The 23615-nt window shown below is 33.9% G+C and overlaps 1 protein-coding gene across 1 annotated transcript in view; it reads left to right on the top strand.

Moving 5' to 3' along the window:
- The window catches only part of kst (spectrin beta chain, non-erythrocytic 5 kst), a 687893-nt gene that overhangs the window by 182094 nt on the left and 482184 nt on the right, over positions 1-23615 (top strand). Inside the window, exons 12-16 of the mRNA XM_090398802.1 lie at positions 476-614; positions 9466-9674; positions 14076-14253; positions 14761-14961; positions 18229-18324. Coding sequence (XP_090254928.1) covers positions 476-614; positions 9466-9674; positions 14076-14253; positions 14761-14961; positions 18229-18324 — 823 coding nt within the window. The remainder of the gene's footprint in view (positions 1-475; positions 615-9465; positions 9675-14075; positions 14254-14760; positions 14962-18228; positions 18325-23615) is intronic.

Raw genomic sequence — 23615 nt, 5'->3', positions numbered from 1 at the left:
AAATCAGTGTGGTCATAGTAAATGCAAATGATATATCATGTTGAGAACCAAGAGATCGAGATAAAAATTAATCATCAAAAATCCAGAATGATAACGATTAATCTCAGCAGAATCAGTTAACTGATGCAAGTGTGAAAATTGGTCTGCTTCCATTCTCTATTTCAAAGTTCCCAATTTTCACACTTGCATCAGTTATAGCACATTTTTAGAATTTCAAACTCATTTTTATTTGGCCTTGATATTCACATCTAGTAATTTAAAAGCAATATAATATGCTGTTCTGCTTGTTTTAATTTATGTTATTTATTTTTTACTTGTTAAGTTTTTTAACTTGTTAACTTGTTTTACTCTGGTTAAGTACAGCATAAAAAAATATATATAGTGGTATCATAATTCACTCATAATTTTAAAAGTGGTATGCTAAGAAATAAGCGAACAGTTTTTGTTCTAAGTAATTTTAAAACTTTGTTTACAGAGAACAGGAAATTATGTTGAGGTGGAAATTACTTCTAGAACTTTTGAAGAAACATAGAACAACATTAACAAATCTCAGTAACTTAATGGGTATGCTTAGAGAAATTGATACAATAACAACAGAAATCAAAGACATGGAAGTAAGTTATTTTTTTCTTTAGCATTTAATCATCTCATGTTTACATTTTTTATTTATTTTTGTAATGAATGGAGAGTATACATAATTGGTAGTAGGTCATGTATAAATTTAATTGGATATAGAGTAAAAATTTGGTAATTTGTACAGCTCATGCATTTTTTTTACTCCAGATGGTCTAATGTTGTCTCCTGGCGCAGTGACACTACTGATAATAAATTAACGTTCTTTATTTTGAAATTCAGGCATAGCTGAATTAGCTAGTATCATAAACAGAGAAGGCATTCCTTTGCCCTCTCCTGCTAACTCAGGTTTTTCTCTAGCAAACAGGAAAACAAGGTTTATGCACCTGATTTGACAGACATAGCTGACTCTGAGAATAAGAGCTACCAATCCTGTTCTGTCAACTGGATATGGATGTCTGCATTCCTGTGTTACACATAAAAAAGCTTCAAAGATATGATAACAGCCTTACTAAAATTACTTTGCTCACTGAAATGAATGCTAACCAGGTTAGAATTGGATTTTTTCTTTTGCTTGTTTCTTATGCTGCTTTAGTTGTTATAAATGTGCATTATGTGCCACTTCTAATTGATCTTCAGCATTTTCTTTTCAGTAAATGCATTATTTTACAATTACCAAATGTTTGTCATCTGATATCCTTCAGTAAACAAAAACTTATGTAAGAGAATGAGGTGAAACAGAATACATAAAGCAGTATAAATATATATATACCAGCTCTTACCGGTAAGAGCTGGTAAGACAAAAGCGTGACATAAAAACTTTCGGCTTATCTTTTATATATATAGAATATGTATATATATATTTATTTATTAATTATTAATAAATAAATGGGAGGCCTATCATGGGAGTCCCAAAATAGACCGAAAACTATCCACACAATCTATCATACTTCTCCTTGAACCCATTAACAGACAAAGCGCTAATAACTGACTCTGGCAACCCATTCCATATTTTCACAACTCTCTAAGCAAAAAAAATGTAGTCCTCACGCCCCTACTAACTGTAGTTTTACTCAACTTCCAGGAATGACCTCTTGTGATGTGATGCACCCTCTAGCCAAGTGCTTAAACATTTCCCTGCATCGATCCTATAAACCCTTTAAGTAACTTAAATGTTTCTATCATATCTCTTCTTTTCCACCTATCAACCAACTTCTGCAGTCCATACACCCTCAATCTATCCTCATAGAGAACATTCCACAGAATGCTCACTTGGTTGCTGCCTGTGAACCCTCTCCACAACTTCCTCATCCCCAAGAAACCCAGAGACCAGACCTGAGCACAGTAATACCCTTATAAAAAGGAATAATAACTTCCTTATCTCTACTTCTTAGTGTGTTCTTCAATATCCAAGTAATCTTATGAGCTACCTTAGCAACCTTCACAATATGTCCTCTAAACTTCAACTCGCTGTCTACCACCACCATCATAAATCCCTAGCTTCATCTCTTTCCTGGAGTAGAGTTGCATCAATGTGGTTACACAGCTTGTAATCTATTTATCCCAAAATCCATAACTTCACATTTCTCCACAGTAAATTGACATCCATTATTTTTTGCTAATGGATGTCAATTCTTCATTCACTGTTACTCTACCTAATTTTGCATCATTAGCAAACAACTGAATATTTCCTTCCAGGTTATTTTCTATATTGTTGATATGCAAATTAAACATTAGTGGTCTCAGCACTGAACCTTGCAGCACACCACTAGTCACCTGTTTTTGCCTTGATTCTTTCCCTCCATATATCACTTTTTGATATCTGTCCAGCAGCCACCCTCTTATCCACATAACCAGTATCATATCTGTTCTCACTGTTCTAATTTGTGTAACAGAGTTCCATGTGGTGTTCGGTCACATGCCTTTGCAAAATCCAGCATTGTGTAGCTATTTCCTTTATCCAACTCAGCTATCACTCTATTATAAAAACTTAGTAAATTACTAAGGCATGATAGCCCCTTCACAAAGCCATGTTACTCTTCATAGAGTGTCATGTTCTTATCCATCTATTCTTGAATTCTTTTCTTAACCAATTATTCTAGTACTTTTTACCACCACACCTGAGATTGGTACATAATTTGCTGCTGAAGTCTTAGAACCTCCCTTAATCAAGGTAATTATTTTATCCTCTTTCCACTCCCTTGGAATTCTGCCAGAGCTGAGACTTAAATTAAACAGCCTAGTCAGAGGGATAGCAGTTCTCTCGCACATTATCACAAAACCTGAGCTGATATCCCATCTAAACCATCAGCTGTATTTACATTGAAATTGAGTAATATCGTAAGAACCTCTAATTCATCCACCTCTGTTCCCACATTATTTGTTGCAGATGTTACAGCATAACCTCACTTGGATGATATACTTTTCCAAAGTGGCAACTCAGTAACTCAACTATTTTATATGCTTCTGTCACCTCGTCACCGTCAGCACTCATTAAGGTTAAGTTTCCATAGTCATTCTTTCTCTTACTTGGCACATAACGAAAGAACTCTTTGGGATTTCCTTTTGCTTGCTCAGCTAGATTCTTCTCATAATCTGATTTTGCCTCCCTTGCCTTGCTGGTCACCTTTCTCTTTATACATCCCCCCCCCCAACACACACACAGCATTTTCTTCATCTGCAGCTCATGCTTAATGATATAACTCATCCATCTAACTACTACCTGATTAACCCTCACATTAGGTATTCAATTTAATATAGCTCCCTCTAGATGTCTCTTAGCTATTTCCCATGCACTACTATCATCCTTCCCTTACAAGGTTTTAATGCCATGACACAGCTTTGAACTTTCTCCTAATTTTCTCCTAATCTTGTCATAATCATCTGCCTTGTAGTTCCATATACACCCCTTCTTAACAGAATATTGCTCATTTTTTACAATCTCTGAAGTCAAGACTGCATAGTCACTTTCTCCAATTGGAGGCAATGTGGCCACCTTAGTTACAGATACCTCTTCTGATCCTGTGACCAGGCCAGTACTCTCATACCCCTAGTCCCTCTGTCACATGTTGCCTCAAGTAATTATCTCTCATTTAGGGATATAAATTCCATTTCCTTCTTGCCATGTTATCTTTCTTCCTTCCAATTTATATCTCCATAGTTGAAGACCCCCATAACAATTACTTGACCTGCGCTCGTACTAATTTGTCCATGCATGTCTTCCAGATCATTTATGGAACCACCTTGCCTATAGCATCAACCAACTGTATATTTTGTCTTACTGGCCTTGATCTCATGCCAGACAGCTTCAAATGAACAGCCACCCTCCTACCTATCCCCTATTCTTTTGGGCTGCAATTCATCCACTATCATTAGCAGTGCCCTTATCCTATCTTCCCTGAAAATATTAAACCCTTCACATTCTACTCCTATAACGACATCATCTGCCGTTAATTAAGTCTCACTGAAACCTATAACACGGTTGCACTACCATTGCCAGAATTTCCCCATTTTTGATCCTACTACTTCTGGCATTAGCATATATGGAAACTGAAGCATCCCTTTAGGCCCTTTTATATATTTATATCATCATCATGATATAAATATATATATAATCCTTTATCCAGTGCCAAAAATTCCCCCTTGTTGATCCTACTACTTCTGGCATTAGTATATATAGAAACTGCAGCATCCCTTTAGGCCTCCTTTATATATTTATATAATCATCATCAAATTCCTGATACATCTCCTCGGGGGTGATAGTAGATCTTATGATAGTACTATATGAACAGTTACATCATTGCTAACTTCTTATCAGCAAATTTCCTCCACATTAGCCTGTTATCTGCCAACATTCCAATATCATCAGTTCTTATATTTCTCTCTTCTAAGGCATGTTTTACTGTATCAATCCATCTATGTCTTGGTCTTCCTCTGGGTCTTTTTCCTGGTAAAGGAAAAGGACCAGCTAAACAAGTGTTCTTTGTCAGGATGGCAAAGAACACTTGTTTAGCTAATCTTTCCTCTTCCATTCTGTTTAAGTGGCCATATCACCTGAGATTAGCTCTGCTAACACATTCCTGAATGCTAACAACAGGGCCACCGAGAGAAACCTTTGGGCCCGTGATAAGTCTGTGGTCCAGGCCCCACTTAAAAAAAGTGCATCACTTTTGTTTAATAAAAAAAGTCATATAAAACATTAAACATTTATTTAAAAAAAAGTGTACAATAAATTCAAAATTTGATACGTTACATTCCATACAAAATACAAACGTTAAATAAAAAGAGAATTTTTATTGCCTCATCCACTTCCTCACTTTATGGTTAGCGAAATCTTTAATCATCTTGTCATAATCAATTTTCATTGCCAGGTCATGTTCTATTGATAGCAAAGCTAAGCTGTTTAATCTTTCCTGAAGCATTGATGATCTACAGAAGCTCTTTATTGCTGAAAGTTTACTAAACGCTCTTTCACCTTTGTCAACTGTTACTGGTATTGTGCTAAAAATTCTGATTGAAGTACATATTTCAGGAAAAACACCGTGTAGTTGAAATTTATAATTGGTATTTAATAAATCTAGTCCTGGTATAACATCTTTAAACATGGCATTACAAATCTTTTTTATGTGATAGATTTCGTCTTTCAGAGATGATGTTAAGTCTTTCGAATATTTATTTATTAAATTATTGCACGAGTCAGAAATTTCTTGATGATTCATTGTTTGAAAATTTAATAATGGTGAAAATAAATTCTGAATGTTTTTTAAAGATGTGAAACTCATGTGAAGTTGCGAAATAATTGTATCCAGTATAACAAAATATACAGTTCTTTTAAAATGTCCTTGTGTATCATCCCCATCTGCACTTTCTTCATCTGCTAGCTTTATTCTCTTTGCTTTCGACCGTTTTTTGACATTTGGAGTTATACCCAATTCAATTGCAACAACTGTAGCTTCAGAGAGAACATCTTGCCACTTTTTCTAAAATGTTCAAGTTCTTTCAGAAGAGATATTGATATTGCAACAGCATTTGCTGTTGCAATATCAATTGATATAGTACTAGATTGCAATATTTTATTTCGTTATCAATGGAAGCTAAAATTTTAAACCAAATTGTTGCAAAAAGTATTGCTTTGAAACTTGAAAAATATCGTTTTAGAGCAACAGATTCAGAATGACCTTCATTTGATAATTTCCCGGTCAAAATTTCTTCCTCTAAAGCTTTTAAAACACTTGGAAGCTTCTGAGCAACCAGTTTAACCGCATCGATTCTACAACTCCAGCGAGTTTGAGATAGACCATGAAGAGGACAGCCAGTTTTTTCTAATAAAATTTGCCATCTCATTGGGCTTGAGCTAAAAAATGCAAATAAACACTCCAAGTTTCCAAAATATATTGTACTTTCCGAACAACATTTAGCTGCATTTACACCCACTACATTCAGTGAATGTGCTGCACATGGGGAATAAAGAGAAGTTTCATTTTCTTTTTCAATAAAAGATCGAATACCTTTTATTTTTCCACTCATATTTGCAGCATTGTCATATCCCTGACCTTTGCAGTCTTGTATGTCAGTTTCTAGTTGATTGAAGCATTCTAATAATTTTTTTGCTATTTCTTCTCCAGTTTTATGATAAAAATCAAGAAATTCTATAAACCTTTCAAGAATTATCCAATTTTGAGTTAAAGAATCTCTGAAAACATATCATAGTATTAAAACATTTTGTTTGATATGTGACGAATCTGGAGTTGAGTCACAAATTATTGAATAATAAATGGACTTCTTTCTCTCTCTTAAAATTTTGTTTAATACAAAATTACTGCAAATGTCAATGAATTCATTTTCAGTTTGCCACAATAAATAATGGGCCTGAAGTCGTTGGCCAGTGTTTTGAGATTCTTTTACATTTTGTAAATGTTCTTTTAGTATGGGATCATAATGCGTAACTAATTCTAATATCCCCAGAAAGTTCCCATTATGTGGATTACCAATTTGTTGATTAGCACCACAAAATTATAAATTTCTGGACGCTAAAAATAAAATTACATGAAGCAACCTTTTAAGCAATTTATAAAATTTTTTTGTTTCGTTAATAACTAAAATTTCCATTTTGTTGTTTACTTCGTTATCAGTTAGAGATCATTCTAATTGCCTCCAAGATGAGTAGCACTCTTTATGAGATCACGATTTTTCATGATGAGGCAAACGTGTATATAACATTTCCACTTTTGTGTTAGAGGTCAAAACCCTTCTGATTTACTTAAATCACTGACAAGTTTACTTTTTGTATCATTACTAAATAATAGGCAGGTAACACAATATAAGGCTTGTTTGCTTGAACTCCAGCATAACCAGCCTCAAACTAACTGATCACGGCAATTTGATAACTGAGAATAAAGTAAATATGAAGAAAATTTTCTACCTTTACAATCTTTTGGCATTAACTTGATCATATCATTTAACTCGGATTCAGATTTTAGTCCTTTAACAACTATTAATTGCCAATTTATACACTCACGGCGAGCTAAAGAGCGCCGTTTTGTTTTAGACAGATGGCTGTCTAAAACAAAACACAGTGTCATTCTCGATATGCCATTATTATTTATCACTGTTGTATTATTATGAGAATTAAAACCATGCATTATAAACACAGTTATGTGACATGTCGGGCCCTTTTCAATGCTGGGCCCATGACAAAAGTCTCAGCTGTCACCCCCTCTCAGCGGCCATGGCTATATGATATGGCCATGATGCTATCTGTTCAGTCCCCCTAATCTTTCTCAGCACTCATATCTGTAGTCTCCAGTCTATAATCAAGAGTTTTATTTCTAACCCAACTCTCAGATCCATAAGTTAAAATTGGTTTGAACAGTCTTGTATACAGCTAGTTTAGTGTTTTGACTAATCTCTCTCTTGTTCCATATGAATTTATTCAATTGATTTCCCACCATACCAGCTTTGTTGATTCTGTTGTCTATTTCCATATTTAATTTACCATCTTCACTAAAAATCGTGCCTAAGTATCTGGAATGTTTTGCTTGTTCCATGGGTTCTGCATTCACAATGCAGTTGATATGTTCAATGTTTCTGCCGATTTTCATTGTCTTTGTCTTGTTATTGCTGATTTTCATACCAAATTTGTTACAACGGTTATTCAATTTAGTCAGGGAATCCTGCATATTTGTCCTTGATTTATTTAAGAGTATAACATCATTTGCATAAAGTAAAGATCTGAGATTAACATCTCTGATTTTGATATCAGGTTTAATATTGCTTTCCTTCATAATGTGATCCACACAGATGATGAATGACAGTGGAGATAATGTACACCCTTGTTGCAACACCTGACTTAACATTCAAATAATATTCAGTACAGAATCCAGGCTAATTTAAACAGTCTAATTCTGTGAGCAGTTGTTAATAGATATCAATTTAATGTTTCTAAATGTCAGGTTATACATTATGGATGAAGGACATCACAGACAAAGAGACTTCGGAATTATAGTGAATAGTGAACAATACAAGTTTTGGAACCACATTGCCACGATGGTTAAGTTATTGCATTGGATAATTGCACTGTTAAAGAGAATACTCACTTGTAAGAAGAAGGATGTTATTCTCTCTGTTTTACAAAGCTTTGATAAAACTACATCTGGACCACTATGTGCAGATATGGTCACCTTAATTCCGAGAGATAGAGAGAGAGAGTTAAGATCAGGAAACAGGTGACTCAGATGATAACTTACCTATGAAATTGTATATATCACAGATTGAGGGAATGTGGTCTTTAAAAGTTCAAATAGATGGATCAGAGGAAATAAGTAGAAACATAAAAGATAGTAAGGGATTTCAGTATAAATATATGTGATAGATACATTCCACACATTCCCATTCCACAGTTTGTTGTTATATTCTATCGAGTCGTTTTCGACTCCTGGTGATTCTGTGAAGATACGCTCTCCATTCAGATCTGTCACTGGCCACATCTTTCAGAATTTCCAGATGCATTCTAGTTGCTTCTCTAACTACATCCATCCATCATATTCTTGGTCTTCCTCTTCTCCTGCTTCCATCAACTTTAGCAAGCATATAATCTTCTCCAGACTGTCATTTTCTTGCATAATATGTCCAAAGTATGACAGCTTTTGCTCGATGATCATTGTTTTGAGGGAGCAGTCTGACTTTATTGGTTTGCTTCTTTGCAGTCCATGGTATTTTTAGTAAGAGTCCCCAAACCCTTAAATCAAATGCATATATCTTCCTTCATTCACTCTTTCTCAGGATCCAACTTTCACATCCATGCAGTACCACAGGGAATACCATTGCTTTCACGATTCTGATTTTTTGTTGTGAGGCTAATATCTTTAAAGATCTTGCTTAAATTTGTCATTACTTTCCTTCTGAGTAATAATCTTCTTCTAACATCTTCAGTACCCATCTTTATCAATTCAGGATCCTAGGGATCAGCTGTAATTCCAAAACAATAGCAGCTTAAAATATAGACCTAATTTTTATTAAGATGGGATGGTTATGCACATTTTTTCATAATTGAGTTGTGTTTGTGTTTGGCAGGGAGGGGGGGGGGGGATAATCCCAGTTTTTGAACTGGAAAATCTTGCAACCTTCATATAAGGTCAGCTATTGTGCATTTAGCTATTGAACATTATTTCAATCTAGCTCGTTTTCACAAAAAAAAAAAAAAAATCATTCCTCTGTGCTTATGGAGGAGGCTTTATCAGTTTATTTATTTATTTATTTTTATTGATAATTAGATTAATCTTCATTACTTGAATCTAATATGTTGTCTGTATAGATAACAGTTAATCAAATTATATCAACATAATTATATAAATGGATTAAACATACATATAATTTTTTTTTTAACTAATAAAGGGCAGCTTTTATTCTGATGATTATGGAAGGCATCTTTTGGCAGTAGAAGATCTGCTACAAAAGCATAGTCTAGTGGAAGCTCATATTAGCTCTCAGGGAGAAACAATTCGGAAACTAAACAACCAAGCTAATAATTTTATTGGAGATGGTCACAAAGAAGCTGCTGTACTTCAGAAGAGGCTTGATAAATTAAATAATGAATATGAGAGGTAATCGATACTTATTAATTATTGAAGTGGAGTATGGGATACAAATATGAAGAATATTACTTTTGATGCTTGTAACACATGAATAAGAAATGGATTTAATTATTACTGACATGCCCCCCCCCTCCCCAAAAAAAAAAAAAAAAAAAAAAACTTAACAAGATATTTTACATCTCTTTTCCATAATTAAAGGGGTGTCCAAATTTTGTGTAATTTATTTGTAAATATTTATTTGGTAAGTCTGGAAAGTAGATGTAAAAGATCCCTTGTGTTTGTGATTCAGCAAAAGGTAAGAGGAAAATGGACATGTTGAAGAAAAGATAAATAAATTATAATTGAAAAGCATTGTATGTTTTGAGTGGTACTAAAAGTTTTTTTAGTGCCACTTAAAATTTTAAGTGGTACTAATTTTCATCTAGGCTACTTGTATATAGAGTCTGATGACTTCATATCAGCTCTGCACAGCAGCAGCAGACAAAGCCTGGCAGTGTGCAAGGGCCTACTGCTCCATCAGAGAATGAGAGGGATCCCAAGTCAACTCCCAAACAAACATATAAAATATCATCAATGGGAGCAAAACCGAAAAACATTGTCTGAATGCAAAACACATCCGAAAGGTGGGGTACGTAGGTAATTGATATGAAGTCCAGTTGTGAAGATACTTCATGCACAAACCTTTTTTTGCTTATTATTATTATTGCACCCTCCATGGAGTTGGCAGGCTTATCATGGGAGATTCATTCAACTGGCAACATATTTATCATACTGAATCTTAAAATCCTTAACACTCCTTGCATTAACAACACATTCTTGTCATGTGTTCCATTCACTCACTGTTCTCCATGTACAAAATCTGCTCTTCACTCCCCTCTTACATAACTTTCAGGGATAGCCTCTGGTTTTTCTCCTCTCACCTTCTACTCTTTTTATAATCCCATCTGGATTAATCCAATAAAGTCCTCTCACCAGCTTAAATGTCTCTATCATATCATCTCTTTTCCTCCTATTCACCAAACTCTGTAATCCACATTTCTTCTACCTTTCTCTCTCCATGGCCAACATTCCAGAGTCCTGATATTGTCTTAGTCACTCATCTCTGGACCCTCTCCAGTGTTTCCACATCACACTGAAAACCAGGTGAACAAATTTGAGCACAATAGTCCAAGTGTGGTCTGACCAGTGCTTTATACAGTGGCACAACCACTTATCCCTACATGTTACAGTACTTCTTATCATAGATGTCCAGTCTTTTCAATACTTGCAATATGCCCTCTCAAATCTCATCCACTTCCTGCAGTATGGCATCGATATAGTACACAGCCTTATAGTTCTGCACTCCAAAATGTAAACCTTGCACTTATTAATATTAAAACTACAACCCCACTCTTTTGCCCAAGTCACAGGTCTATTCAAATCTTCCTGAAGAGAATTAACATCAGGAGTGCTACTTATAATTAGGATTCCTATAAACTTATAATTAGGATACTTGGATAAAGGATTAAACAAGAATATAATTTCTTGGCAAGTATAATTTACTTTGTAACCAAGGGAAACATTTTTCTATTAAAGATTGATAATATGAATTGGTTGCAGGAAAAAAAAAGTAGTGAATGTGTGTATGGGATGGTCAGCATAAGAATGCTGACCAGATATTTACCACATTTCTTGGCCAGATAGGCCAAGAAATGTGGATGGTGGGATGAAGAAATGTATAAGCAACTTCAGTTAGTGAACAAAATATACTTGACAAACTATGTCATGCCTTGACATAGTTTGTCAAGTATATTTAATATGAGTCTTGCACTGGGTGGAGTTCCAAAGGAATGGAAGGAGGGCAAGGTTGTGTCACTTCATAAGGGAAGTGATAGAACTCAGCATCAAATTATAGGCCAATCTATGTGTCAGATGTTGGTTAAGGTGTTGGAGAGACTGGTGAGAACCAGGATACAGAATCGGGTTAACAACAATGGTATTATCTTTGATGGAGAGCATGGATTTGCTAAAGGGAGGGCATGTTTTAGTAATCTACTTACTTATTACAATAAAGTGACTGCTTCCTTCCTTGGATAGAGGATAAGGATATACAGTAATATACTTAGATTTTGCAAAAGCTTTTGATAGATTACTGCATGATAAGTTGATGTCAAACTAGAGTAGATGGGGTTGGATATTAGATTAGTGCAGATCAGAAACTGGCTGTCTGATAGGTATCATAAGTTGTGTATGGGGGAGCAACATCCCAGAAGAGGAAAATCACTAGTGGTATGCCTCAGGTGTCTGTTTTAGGATCATTTCTCTTTAACCTGTATGCTAATGATATTGGTGAAGATTTGGATAAGGATATTCAGGTGTTTGCAGATGATGTAAAGTTAGGATGAACTATGAAGAAACATGGACTACCATGCACAGATTTGGTCACCTGGTTTTCAGTTTGGTCCTTTGATTTTCAAAAGAACAAAAAGATATTGGAAAGGGTCCAGAGGCGACTGACTAAGGTAGTTTCTGATCTCTGGAATGTTGAATATGAGGAAAGGTTGAGAAGATGCAATTTACAGTGTCTGGTGGATAGAAGGAAGAGGGAGGTGATATGATAGAGACCTACACGTTAGTAAGAGGTTGTTATAGGATCAGTGTTGAAGAGGTTGTTATAGGATCAGTGTTGAAGAGGTTGTTATAGGATCAGTGTTGAAGAGGTTGTTATAGGATCAGTGTTGAAGAGGTTGTTATAGGATCAATGTTGAAGAGGTTTATAGAAAATGGTGGTAGAACCAGAGATCATTCCTGGAAGCTGTATAAGGAGGGTGTGAGCAGGGGAGTGAGAATAGGTTTTTTGCATGCAGAGTTGTGAATGATTGAATGCCTTGCCTGAGTGGATGGTGTCTGTAGAGAATTTTTTGTGTCTTTAAGGTGCAATATGATGGGCTGTGTATGACCTCCTAGATGAGCCTTTGACTCCATGTGGTCTTAGGGTAATAATAACAATTCTAACCAGTCCTCAATAAATTTCATTGCTAAGTCATTTGTTTTAATAAAATTTGAAATGTGGTAATGTAAATAACTGGTGTTTAACATATAAAATTGGAGCGTGACTATTTCCTAGAATAGTCATGTATGGTGAGTCAGGCAGAACTCCAGTGACTGTGCATGTTTGGATATATCTGCTATAGCCTTGAGTCATATCAAAATATTCAAGCTGCTAGGTGACAAGCGTTTAGCAGAAAAATGAGTGAAGAGAATTTAGAATAGCACATTAACATCTAGTTTTGTGCAAAGTTAGACAAAAGCATAAGTAAGACTCTAGAACATTCTAACAGTGGTTTATTGTGTGAGGTCATGAAAAAGTCAAGTGTATTTGAGTGGCATAAGAGATTTAAAGAGAAATGGGAAGACATGAGTAATGATGAAAGAACTGAGTGACTACTACAAGCTTGTCAAATGTAAAATTGTGGAAGGGTACTGCAGTTAGTTTGGTCTTGCAGATTATTAAGTGTATAGTTAATGACAGAAGAATTAAATTTAGATAGAGAAACAATAAGATGGATTTTCATGGATGATTTGGGAATTAGAAAAATTTCTGCAAGAATAATTTCTTGAGTTTTGAATGAAGATCAAAAGCAGCAGTGGCTGCTTTTGATCTTTCTGATCTTTCTTTACAGCTGGCTCTGTCATAGAGTTATTAGTAATGAAACTTGCTGCTTTCAGTTATTACCCTGAAACAAAATACCAAAGCATGCAACAGAAAACGCTGTCTTCACTAAGACTGAAAAAAGTATACACAATCGCAGATCAGGACAGCACTTTTTTGATTGTGAGGCCATAGTTCACTTTGAATTTATTAAACAAGGATGAACAGTGAACCAGTTTACATGGTAGAAGGTCATGTCTCTACTTATAAACATGAAGATGTTTATAAGTAGAGACATGCACTTTGGCTGAATAATTGGATCACTTATCACAACAATCCACCTGCACATAGTGCAATATCTGTCCTGGCTAAAAATATTAATCACAAAATTGGACCATCATCCTTATTCATCTGAGTTAGCTTCTTGTTACTTTTGGTTCTCAAAATTGATGAATTCGTTGAAAGGATGCAGATTTTCTGACAACCTGCATAATGTGGTGACAGTAATAAAAAAAAACATTTCAGTTCAGGAAGACTAGTTCCAGAAATATTTTGAACAATGGCAACATAGTCTAACTAAGTGCATTGCTGCACAAGGGGATTACTTTGAAAATGAGAGTTGCCACTAGTCTACAGATAAGCAAATGTAGTTTCTATATATGCATTCCTGGAATTTAATTGTCACACTTCATATTTTAAGAAGTATCTCCAAATATTATTGATTATAAGTATCATTTTGTGAATATTTATTTTAGCACTAAATTGTGATATTTCTTTAGTCTTGTGCAGCTGGCTATGGCAAGAAGAGCAAAATTAGAAGAATCTCGAATGTATTATCAATTTGTACAAGACCATGAAGAGGAGGATGCATGGGTAGTAGAGAGACAAAGAATTTGTAAAGCTGTGATTTCTGGTAAAGACTTACAAGGTGCTTTATCTTTACAACAGAAACACAAAGTAAGGTTTTTTCCCTTTATTAGTTAGCTTTCAACTTAAAACTAAATGTTATTATAGATGCATAATCTATAAACATTAACTGCAAGTGAATTTTTTTTTTTTTTTATAAATCAAAGGAATTGTGACAGGATAGTAAAATTACTACATTGGTTTAATGTAACTTTAAATAAAGGAAGAAAGCTTATTTTAAACAGTTTTTATGCAGAACTTTTTTTTTTTTCTCCCAGAGACATTCAAAAAATCTTTTAAACAGTGATATATATATATATATATATATATATATATTTTTTTTTTTTTACTTGGACAGTGGTGAATGAGTGGAATAAGCTGCCAGAGTCTGTTGTGGGTGCTATGACCGTGAATGAGTTCAAGGCGAGGTATGATAGATACTGTGTGAATGTCGAATAGTTGTTCTTGACATGATGTTAGGGCCTCCCTTGATGAGCCTGTCGACTCCTTGGAGTTGCCCGAAATAATAATAATTATAATATTTATTTATTTATTTAGGCACTGGAGGCAGAAATAACATCTCGATGGGCAGGAGCTCAAAAAGTAATGCAAGCTGGTGAAAATCTGATTAACCAAGGTCATCGTGAAAGTCGTGATGTTAGCCAACGCATCGAAGACCTTAAAAGCAACTGGGAAAAACTTCACGAACTATGGACATTAAAATCAAAGCAGTTAGAAGATGCTTCTGAAGCTTTTCAGGTAGGTTAATTTTCATTCTTATAGTATTTATTCCTGTTATAGTAAAATCTTCTTTTAATAACTGAATTCAGCTTGATACAAGCTAGTCAACAAATTGAGGAGTATTTTTGCATGAAAGAAAATAAGAATTAAATGCCAAAAAATTTGAAAAGAACCAAATTAAATTAATAAGTATTATTATTTATCAGTTTAATATATTTTTTTTTCATATGAGATGCACAGAGATACAATGAATGTTATATAATGTAATGAGAAAAGGATAAAAAAATATGGCGAGATACATTTTGCACATTAATATGTTTAGTCATAGATTTTATTTCACGGTGATATATCTAGACTCTTCAGCTGCTGCAAAGTTGAAGGTGTAACTTCTAAAAGTCATTTATTGAATTGCTCTATTCTTTAGTGGGCATTCAGCAAAAATATGGTTGATAGTTTGGCACTGTAAGTTAAAACATGCTGGTGACTCAAAGTAGCCCCATTTATATATTAAATCAGGCACATCTTTCATGACCCATTCTTACTCTGTTTAATTTACTTCAAATGTGGCAACAAAGATTAAAACCTGTGGTAAGTTATGTGGGATTAATATTGATTGTTAGTTGTTGTAGGGTCTCTCATTCTATTAGATATTGGATACTAAATTGGATAATAAATACTATTGGATTCTATTAGATTATTGGATACTAAATTTTTGGCAAATGCCATTGGAAAACCATGGCTTTTTTTAATATTTGTTTAACTCAGTTTACAATACCCTTATGTATTGGTATATTTTAATTTGACATAGTTTTGTTGTATTCTTTTAGCAGTGCAGTTGAGTAACAAATTTGTGCGATGCACTGCTATGTAAGACCTGTAGCAATAGACAGGAGTCAGTTTAGCAGTCTCATAGTTGTATTTAGTTTTCTGTTGACTTTTGTTGCATATGTGAGTGCTCTTCAGCTGTACTGGTGCACAATATTTTGCAGCTGAATAAGCTAGGCTTGAACCAATTATTCGAAGTTTCCAGAGATATTTTCCAGGTTATTCCAATAAACTTGTGTATTAATTGTTTCTTGTCTTTATCTTGCTGGCAGCATTGTTACATATGCCTTATACAGTGGAGTTATTTTATCCTGTGTCACACCCAAATACTTGGGCTGCAGATAAAATTCTGCATTATTATAATTGACTGAAATTTTACATTTGCCATTTTAGAATTCAAATGGAAACAATAGACTTTTGTTTTGGTAGCATTAGGACATAGTCTGCATTTTCCAAAATACTTTGTCAGTTTTTCAAGATCCTCAGTGTAGATTTTATCTGTATTAGTAATACTTTTGTCTTAGCCATTTATCTGCATATATAAATTTTTTAGAACTAGTTTGTGGCAGATCATATATGCATATATTAAACAGTAGAGGTGCCAGCACACTGAACCTTGGGAGTTCATTATTTAGTTTTCTGAATATTTGTTATCATTTCATTTATAATTCAAACCGTTTTTTCTAGGGAATTGTTCGCAACAGTTTCTTTTTTGATAAGTCCATGTTTCCACACAATCTACTACACTAGATTCGTTTTTATGGTTCTCAAAAATTTTTTGGAAATAAAGACATCACCAAATAAATATGTAGATGAAAGTACAAAAATGGGAATCACCTGAACATTAAACTTTTAATTCAGAAGAATGATCATGCCTTTTGGTTAGGAAAACCCATGGTTCGAATCCTGTGTAGGACACGAGAAACTTTTATGGGATTTTTTTCAGCCGAAGGTGAGTTCAACAGTCTTATAGGTGGAAGGATTTTCTCTTCTTGACTTCTACTTCAGAAGAATAATGATGCCTTTGGTTGGAAAGACAAGGGTTCTAATCCTATATCCTATTGAAGATATGAGAAACTTTTACGGGATGTTTTTTTTAGCTGAAGGTAAGTTAGTATCATAGGTAGAAGGATTTTCTCTCATTGAAACATTCTCTGAATAAAAATAGAATTTTAATTTTGGGAGAAACAATTTTTCATCAAGCATTCTCTTGAACCTAAACTAGTTTAACAATAGAAATTACAGCTACAGCATACACACCTGGACAAGTAAACATGAGGCTTAACAGAACTTTTATTATTGTTTACATACATTACAACTGGAAATTATTCAGATTTGTATTTTTGGTTTTTAATATTTCTGTTATTTTCATAAGAACTATTATAATGTCTGTGATAGATTTATGCTACTCAAAGAACTCCGTGAAACGATAGTACTTATATATAAAAAACTGCTGAGTGTATTAAAAGTTTTAAGTTTATGACATTTTATTTTTACTGTATGTATGCTAGACATTTTATTTTGCCTAATGTTAACACTACAAATGAGCTAATTTGAAACCAGAATTGAAGCAACTTCACAACTTAAAATATAATATAAATTTTAATATAAATCCTAAACACTAATTTCATTTAACTTGTGAAGCCAGTTCACTTTGAATCATTTTGCTAATAAAAGTGGTCTGATTGAATATCATTTTGTGAACATTCCAAAATTTTTTTTAAAGGGTGTGAAAAGGCAGCTGGATCAGACAATATTTGACCTGAAATATCATAGTTATAAAAGTTTATACTAGCCATATTCAGAATATATAAAGATTAAGTAAGTTTCTGAAATGACAAAAATCATTCATGTGGCAGAGATAGAACATTTTTTTAAAAAATATATATATAACCTGACTAAACTATAACAATGAAATTATTTTATTTGTTATGCAGAATACTTGAAACTAGTTGCTTTGAATGAAAATAAAGGAATGGATATTTCAAAAATAAAATGCATTCTCTTTCTCAAACCATGCATATGGCATACTACATCTTTTGAAGCAAATTGGAGTGGACACAAACATATTTTTTAAAAAAGAGGAAAAAGTGAAATTAGGAAGATAAAATAAAAATGAATTTTGTGATCGATTTTTTCTTAGCCTTGTAAACTGTGGTAGATTTCACTGATTGTTTTGCTGTATATTCCAGTTCACTATAAAATTTCTAAGAAGAGGGAAATATTTAATTGCTTGCTGCTTTCGAGCAGTTTTTACAATTTCTGTACTTTCAGAATAAACTTGGTAAATGATTTAACAGACTTATCCACATCTTGGTTGGCTGTCTGGTTGTGTTTTATTCATAGTTTGTGCATTCTTGTGAGAGAAATTTTTGCTGATAATTTTACTCAGTGTTTTTATAATAGTTTTTTTTTTTTTTTTAATTTAAAAATTAGTATTGAAAATACTAATATTTTCAGTATTATGCTGATGCTAATGAAACGGAGTCTTGGATGAGAGAAAAGAGGCAACTTATGTCAAGTACTGATTATGGGAAAGATGAACCGAGTGCTCAAGTAAGTTATCATTTACAAAGATGGCTATCATTAGTAACTGTGATTATAATATTGTATAATAGCTGCTGTTTTTTTTTTTATTTATTGAAAGTTTTCTTAGATTAACTAGTGTAGTGTTAATAGTGTATATTAGTGCTTTTAATTTTTACTAGATTTATTTATTTGGCATATTTAATAATTTTTTGTATACACTGTTAGATCGTGAATGGGAAACTTTATTCACAAAAGAGCACCCATACAGGATCTAACAGGATGTGCTTAACTGGATGAACATGCTTGCCCCTTTTAGCAGTCAAACTTAAATTTATCAAGAAAACAATATTATGTTGACGTGGAAAGAATAAGATAAAAGACGAAACATTAAGCCTGAGGTTTTATGCAATCTAAAACAATGAAATAGAAATAATGTATTTTGAATATATGTGAAAACTTAACCGGTAGAATTAAAACTGTGCATGCAAGAAGGTTAACACACTGCCAACGAAAGGTCAAAGGTTGCAGAAATACCATGGTTATGACGCAATGACCAAGGCTGAAGAATTCGTGGAAGATGTTCGGGGGCATGTGTCCCCGAAATACAAGACTCCATAAGGTGGCAGAATGACGTTACCCAGTCCAAACGAATAGGGGGACTCCCGTGTGTGAGATTCGGAGTCGAAAAGAGGGCACTGAGAAATGAGAAATGAAATAAATATGGCAGCGCAGGTCTGAATAGCCCCCCCCCCCCCGTTTATTTTCTCTGTTCCGGTTTTCTCATCGTGCTAAGACGGCGATGTCCAGTCTCTACGTTACCATAAATGACTAGCGTAAGTCCCGGCAAGGCGATGCACCAGACAACGGTAGATCCAAATCGTGGGCCATCCGCGAGAGCAAACCAATGTTAGATAGCAAAGACTAGTGCCAGATTCGTATCGTGCACGTGATTCCCACGTGGCAGCATGTTGTTACAACAGTGAAATTCCACTAGAAGCGACAGAACGAAAAGATCTCGATGCAGACTATGCAGTGTAGATAAGTACTGTAAATTTCTTATTACATTCTTTAGATATTTGTGAATGGAAGAAATTTAGATCCTTTCTGAAGGGAAGTGAACTTTGGTGACTTAATATAGTCAGGGATACTCGAAAATCTCGTTGGACTGTTTGTCTGAGAATCCTAGTATTGTGTGATTGCAACAGTTATTGTAATGGAACTGATATTAGAACTTATATGATCTAAGAACCTGAATAATGTTTTGTGCCAAATACACACCGGATAATATGTGATTAATGTAGTATTTGCTTAAATGATTCTTTAATGTAACGATGATTTGTATATTTAAAGTGAAAGAGTTGTGCGTGCAATTCTAAACAATTCTTTATCTTAGTATTGCCATTAACATTGTGCTTTTCTTTGCAATCTTTAGTTGTAAAATAAACATGTTTTCTAATTTATGCATATGTGTGTTCTCAGCATGTTGACTGACTTCACCACTCATAAAAATATCACACCTATGCATATGAGGAATATCCAAAGAAAATTAAGAGTAAAAGAGCTACGACTGCAAAGCTAAGGTATCCACAGCTCCCTGATCTAATTCAATATTATTGGTGACACTTAATCTCTGTGAACTTTCCCTAGGATAAGATATTTCTATCCTTAGACTTAGGCTGGCGCAGCAATTAATCAAACAAATTTGCCTGAATTAAAAAGGGGGACGTCTCACAGGAATCAAGTTAGTAGATAACCTTTGAGGCCCTATAGAATGAATAAAATAGATAAATTATGGAAAGTGAAGACGTAACAACACCTTGTTAATTTAAGATAGTCTTAAAAAATGGCACCAGCAACCCATAAGAAGTGTCAGAGGCAAAGACTAAATGTAGAGAAAGAGAACCTTTATTCCCCCACTGAACAAAAGAATTACAATAATAATATTTATGACCAACTGAGGAATATGCTGGGTTCTGTGCCATGATATCAATTGTTGGATGGGAAGGATATCGACAGTGTATGGAAAGTATTTAAAAAATACTTAATGATGTGTCCCTAGAATTCTAAAAATAAATTGGGTAAGATTGAAATGGATGTGTAATCTTATTAAGCAAAAAATTTGTAAAAAGATAATGAAAAGAATACCATGTGGATAATTCTAAAAATAAATTGGATAAGATTCAAATGGATGTGTAATCTTATTAAGCAAAAAATTTGTAAAAAGATAATGGAAAGAATACCATGTGGATAAGGATGATGTCCTTAACCTGTCAGTTATAAAAATTATAAGGAGCAGGTCAGAGGAGTTATAATTGTTATCTAAGCCTGATTATGAAAAGAAACTAGCTCTGGAAAAGCTAAAGACAACCCCAAAAAATCCTGTCATGTTGCAAGTAAAAGAAAGAATGAATATCAAAGAATAACTACTGCATGTGGATAGAGTTTGGGTGACAGATGCAGAAAAGATTGTTCAATTAATGATTGCTTATTTTTCAAAAAGTTATCAAAGTGGTATATACGACATTGAGCTCACTGCTACCTCTTCACTGGATGAAGAAACTTTGGTGTATGAGGAGGAGGTACTAGAGCTGTTGCACAAACTGAATAAGAATTCAGCGATAGGGATTGATATCAGCACAGATGCTAAAGGAGTGTTCAGTGGAACTGGCTATTCTTTTGGCCATGCAATATAATTTGAGTCTCAGAACAGTTGAGATTCTGCAGAAGTGGAAAGAATGTATGGTAATCCCATTGCAGAAGGGTAGTACAAAGACTGAAGTATTCAACTATTGACCTATGAGTATCTCTGGAGCGTGGTGAAGATTTTGGAAAAGTTGATTAGGGCTTGCATTCAGAAATGGGTTTACTAAGGGAAGGTCATGTTTGAGTAAGTTATTTATTTATTCATATGGCATAAATAACAACACATGCAGTTCAACTGTCATTTTAAAAGCCAATAAAATTAAAAGGTTATATTCATATTAGTCAAGTAGTCATAGCTTTGGGAGTAGCACTTAAAAAGTCCAGTTTGTCTCCTGAATATGCTCTAAGATAACATTGGGTGACACTTTTGCTTTAGGTCAAAGTTAGATTGAAGTAGTTGTTGGGCTAATTGTAGTGGTGGATGTCTCGATCTCAGTCTTCATTTTAGAAATTATGGACTTTACAACCGTCATCTGGAGTATATATAAATATACAAGGACAAGCTGAGTTACATTACACACAGTAAGCTAAAGAAACAATGATTTGATCACCGGTTATTCTACTGGCATGACCTCTAGTGAAAAAAATAAAAATAAAATAAAAATTACAAATTAATTAATTATTTAGAAACTACATGAAAGCTAAATTCTATTTAAGATAACATGAGAAAAACATTATTTCTTATGGATAGTCTTCTTTCAGTAACAATGATGTCCTATTTTTAACATTACAATTGTTATTTTAGATTTAGGATTCTGGATTATCTACAGTCCTGTTTATAGTTAACTCTTAGAGAGAAAGGTTCTGTGGGTAGAATATATGTGCCTTTCATATACTTGGGATTTTTAGACCATCATTATTGTACAGTTTGGTTATAGTTTTATTGTAGTCTGGTTTATCTTTGTTTTTTATTGAGATTTTAAAAAACAAAGATAAACCAGGCTACAATAAAACTATAACCATTCCTTACATTAAAGGGACATCAGATAAAATAAACAGAATACTAGAAAAATTCAACCTCAAAGCCACCTTTAAACCTCCTGTAAAATTAAAAAGCTTACTCAACTCATCCAAAGACCCACTACCTCTGCTGGCCCATCCTGGAGTATACCGTATTTATTGCACCTGTAATATACTATATATAGGGGAAACAGGATGCATAATTTCTATCAGACAAAACAAACATAAATGACATATTAAATATAATAACTGTGGTGAAGCTGGCCTTTCTGATCATGCCCTGAACACTTTACATAGAATTGATTGGAAAAAGCACCAGTTGTTTACATCACATCAAAACATGGTATGAACTCAAATTTAAAGAAGTCTGTGAGATTCTTATCAACCACCCCCAATCTGAACAATAATAATGGTCTAAAAATCCCAATCATATGGAAAGCACATATTCTACCCATGGTACTTTTCTCTCTAAGAGTTAACCATAAACAGGACTGTAAATAATCCAGAATCCTAAATCTAAAATAACAATTGTAATGTTAAAAATAGGACATCATTTTTACTGAAAGAAGACTATCTATAAGAAATAATGTTTTTCTCATGTTATCTTAAATAGAATTTAGCTTTCATGTAGTTTCTAAATAATTAATTTGCAATTTTTTTTTTCCCCTACTAGAGGTCATGCCAGTAGAATAACTGGTGATCAAATCATTGTTTTTTTACCTTACTGTGTGTAATGTAACTCAGCTTGTCCTTGTATATACTCTCAGATGATGATCTTAATATGAAGATTGAAACGTCAGGAAATTAAAAGAGTTATTTATAACACGGTTGTAAAGTCCATAATTTCTAAAATGAATGCTGATCACCGTGCAACACTAAAAGGAAGGGATCTCAATCTCAGTCGTTGTACACTTTAGTCTGGGAGATCTGTGAGCAAGTTGCTCACATTATATACTAATGTTACTGTTGAATTAGACAAGGGGAATGGATGCACCATGATACCTTTGGATTTTGATGTGGCTTTTGACAGAATACAGCATGTTAGACTGCTGCATAAATTGGGGAATTTGAGATTGGATTATAAAATATTAATGTGGATAAGAATGTAGAAGCGAAAGGAAGAATGTAGGAAAGAGAGAGTAAAAGTGTTGAATGAAAGAATAGTATGACCGATGTAAAGAATGAAGAGTTGGCTGATGAGGGAGATAGCTCGGCTAGGCAATAATGTCTGGTGGGTGAATCATCTGATAACAGAAAGAAAGAAATATGAGATAAGAAACATGAGGACTTAACCAGGAGTGAGTGTTGTATGGCGATTCATTCATAAAAGGTGTGATCAATGAGAGTTTGTGATTTACAAGTCAAGTTCACTGTGTTATATCTAACTTGCATTCACTCACTTGTGCTGCATTATGATTACTGGAGAGTTGTGGTCACTTTTTATAGCAATTTGTTTATGCATTGTTCCTCCTTGAACATGGATATATTGCCATCCCACAGTATTGATAATTAGATGAATAATGCAACCCCAAGTGAAATATCAGACACTATATTTGAGCATGACATTATTTCACTAGATGCATTATTATTTATTATTTCTGGTGAGAGTGTTTGTTCTAGATATTAATTATCTGGAAGTAGCAAAATCAGTCCTT

This window comes from Typopeltis vanoorti, chromosome 10 (genome assembly GCF_054136105.1).
Source record: "Typopeltis vanoorti isolate ZY-2024b chromosome 10, IOZ_Tvanoo_1.0, whole genome shotgun sequence".
NCBI classification, from domain to species: domain Eukaryota; kingdom Metazoa; phylum Arthropoda; class Arachnida; order Uropygi; family Thelyphonidae; genus Typopeltis; species Typopeltis vanoorti.
Note: the sequence above shows the minus strand (reverse complement) of the source record. Positions and strands in the feature narration are given on the sequence as shown.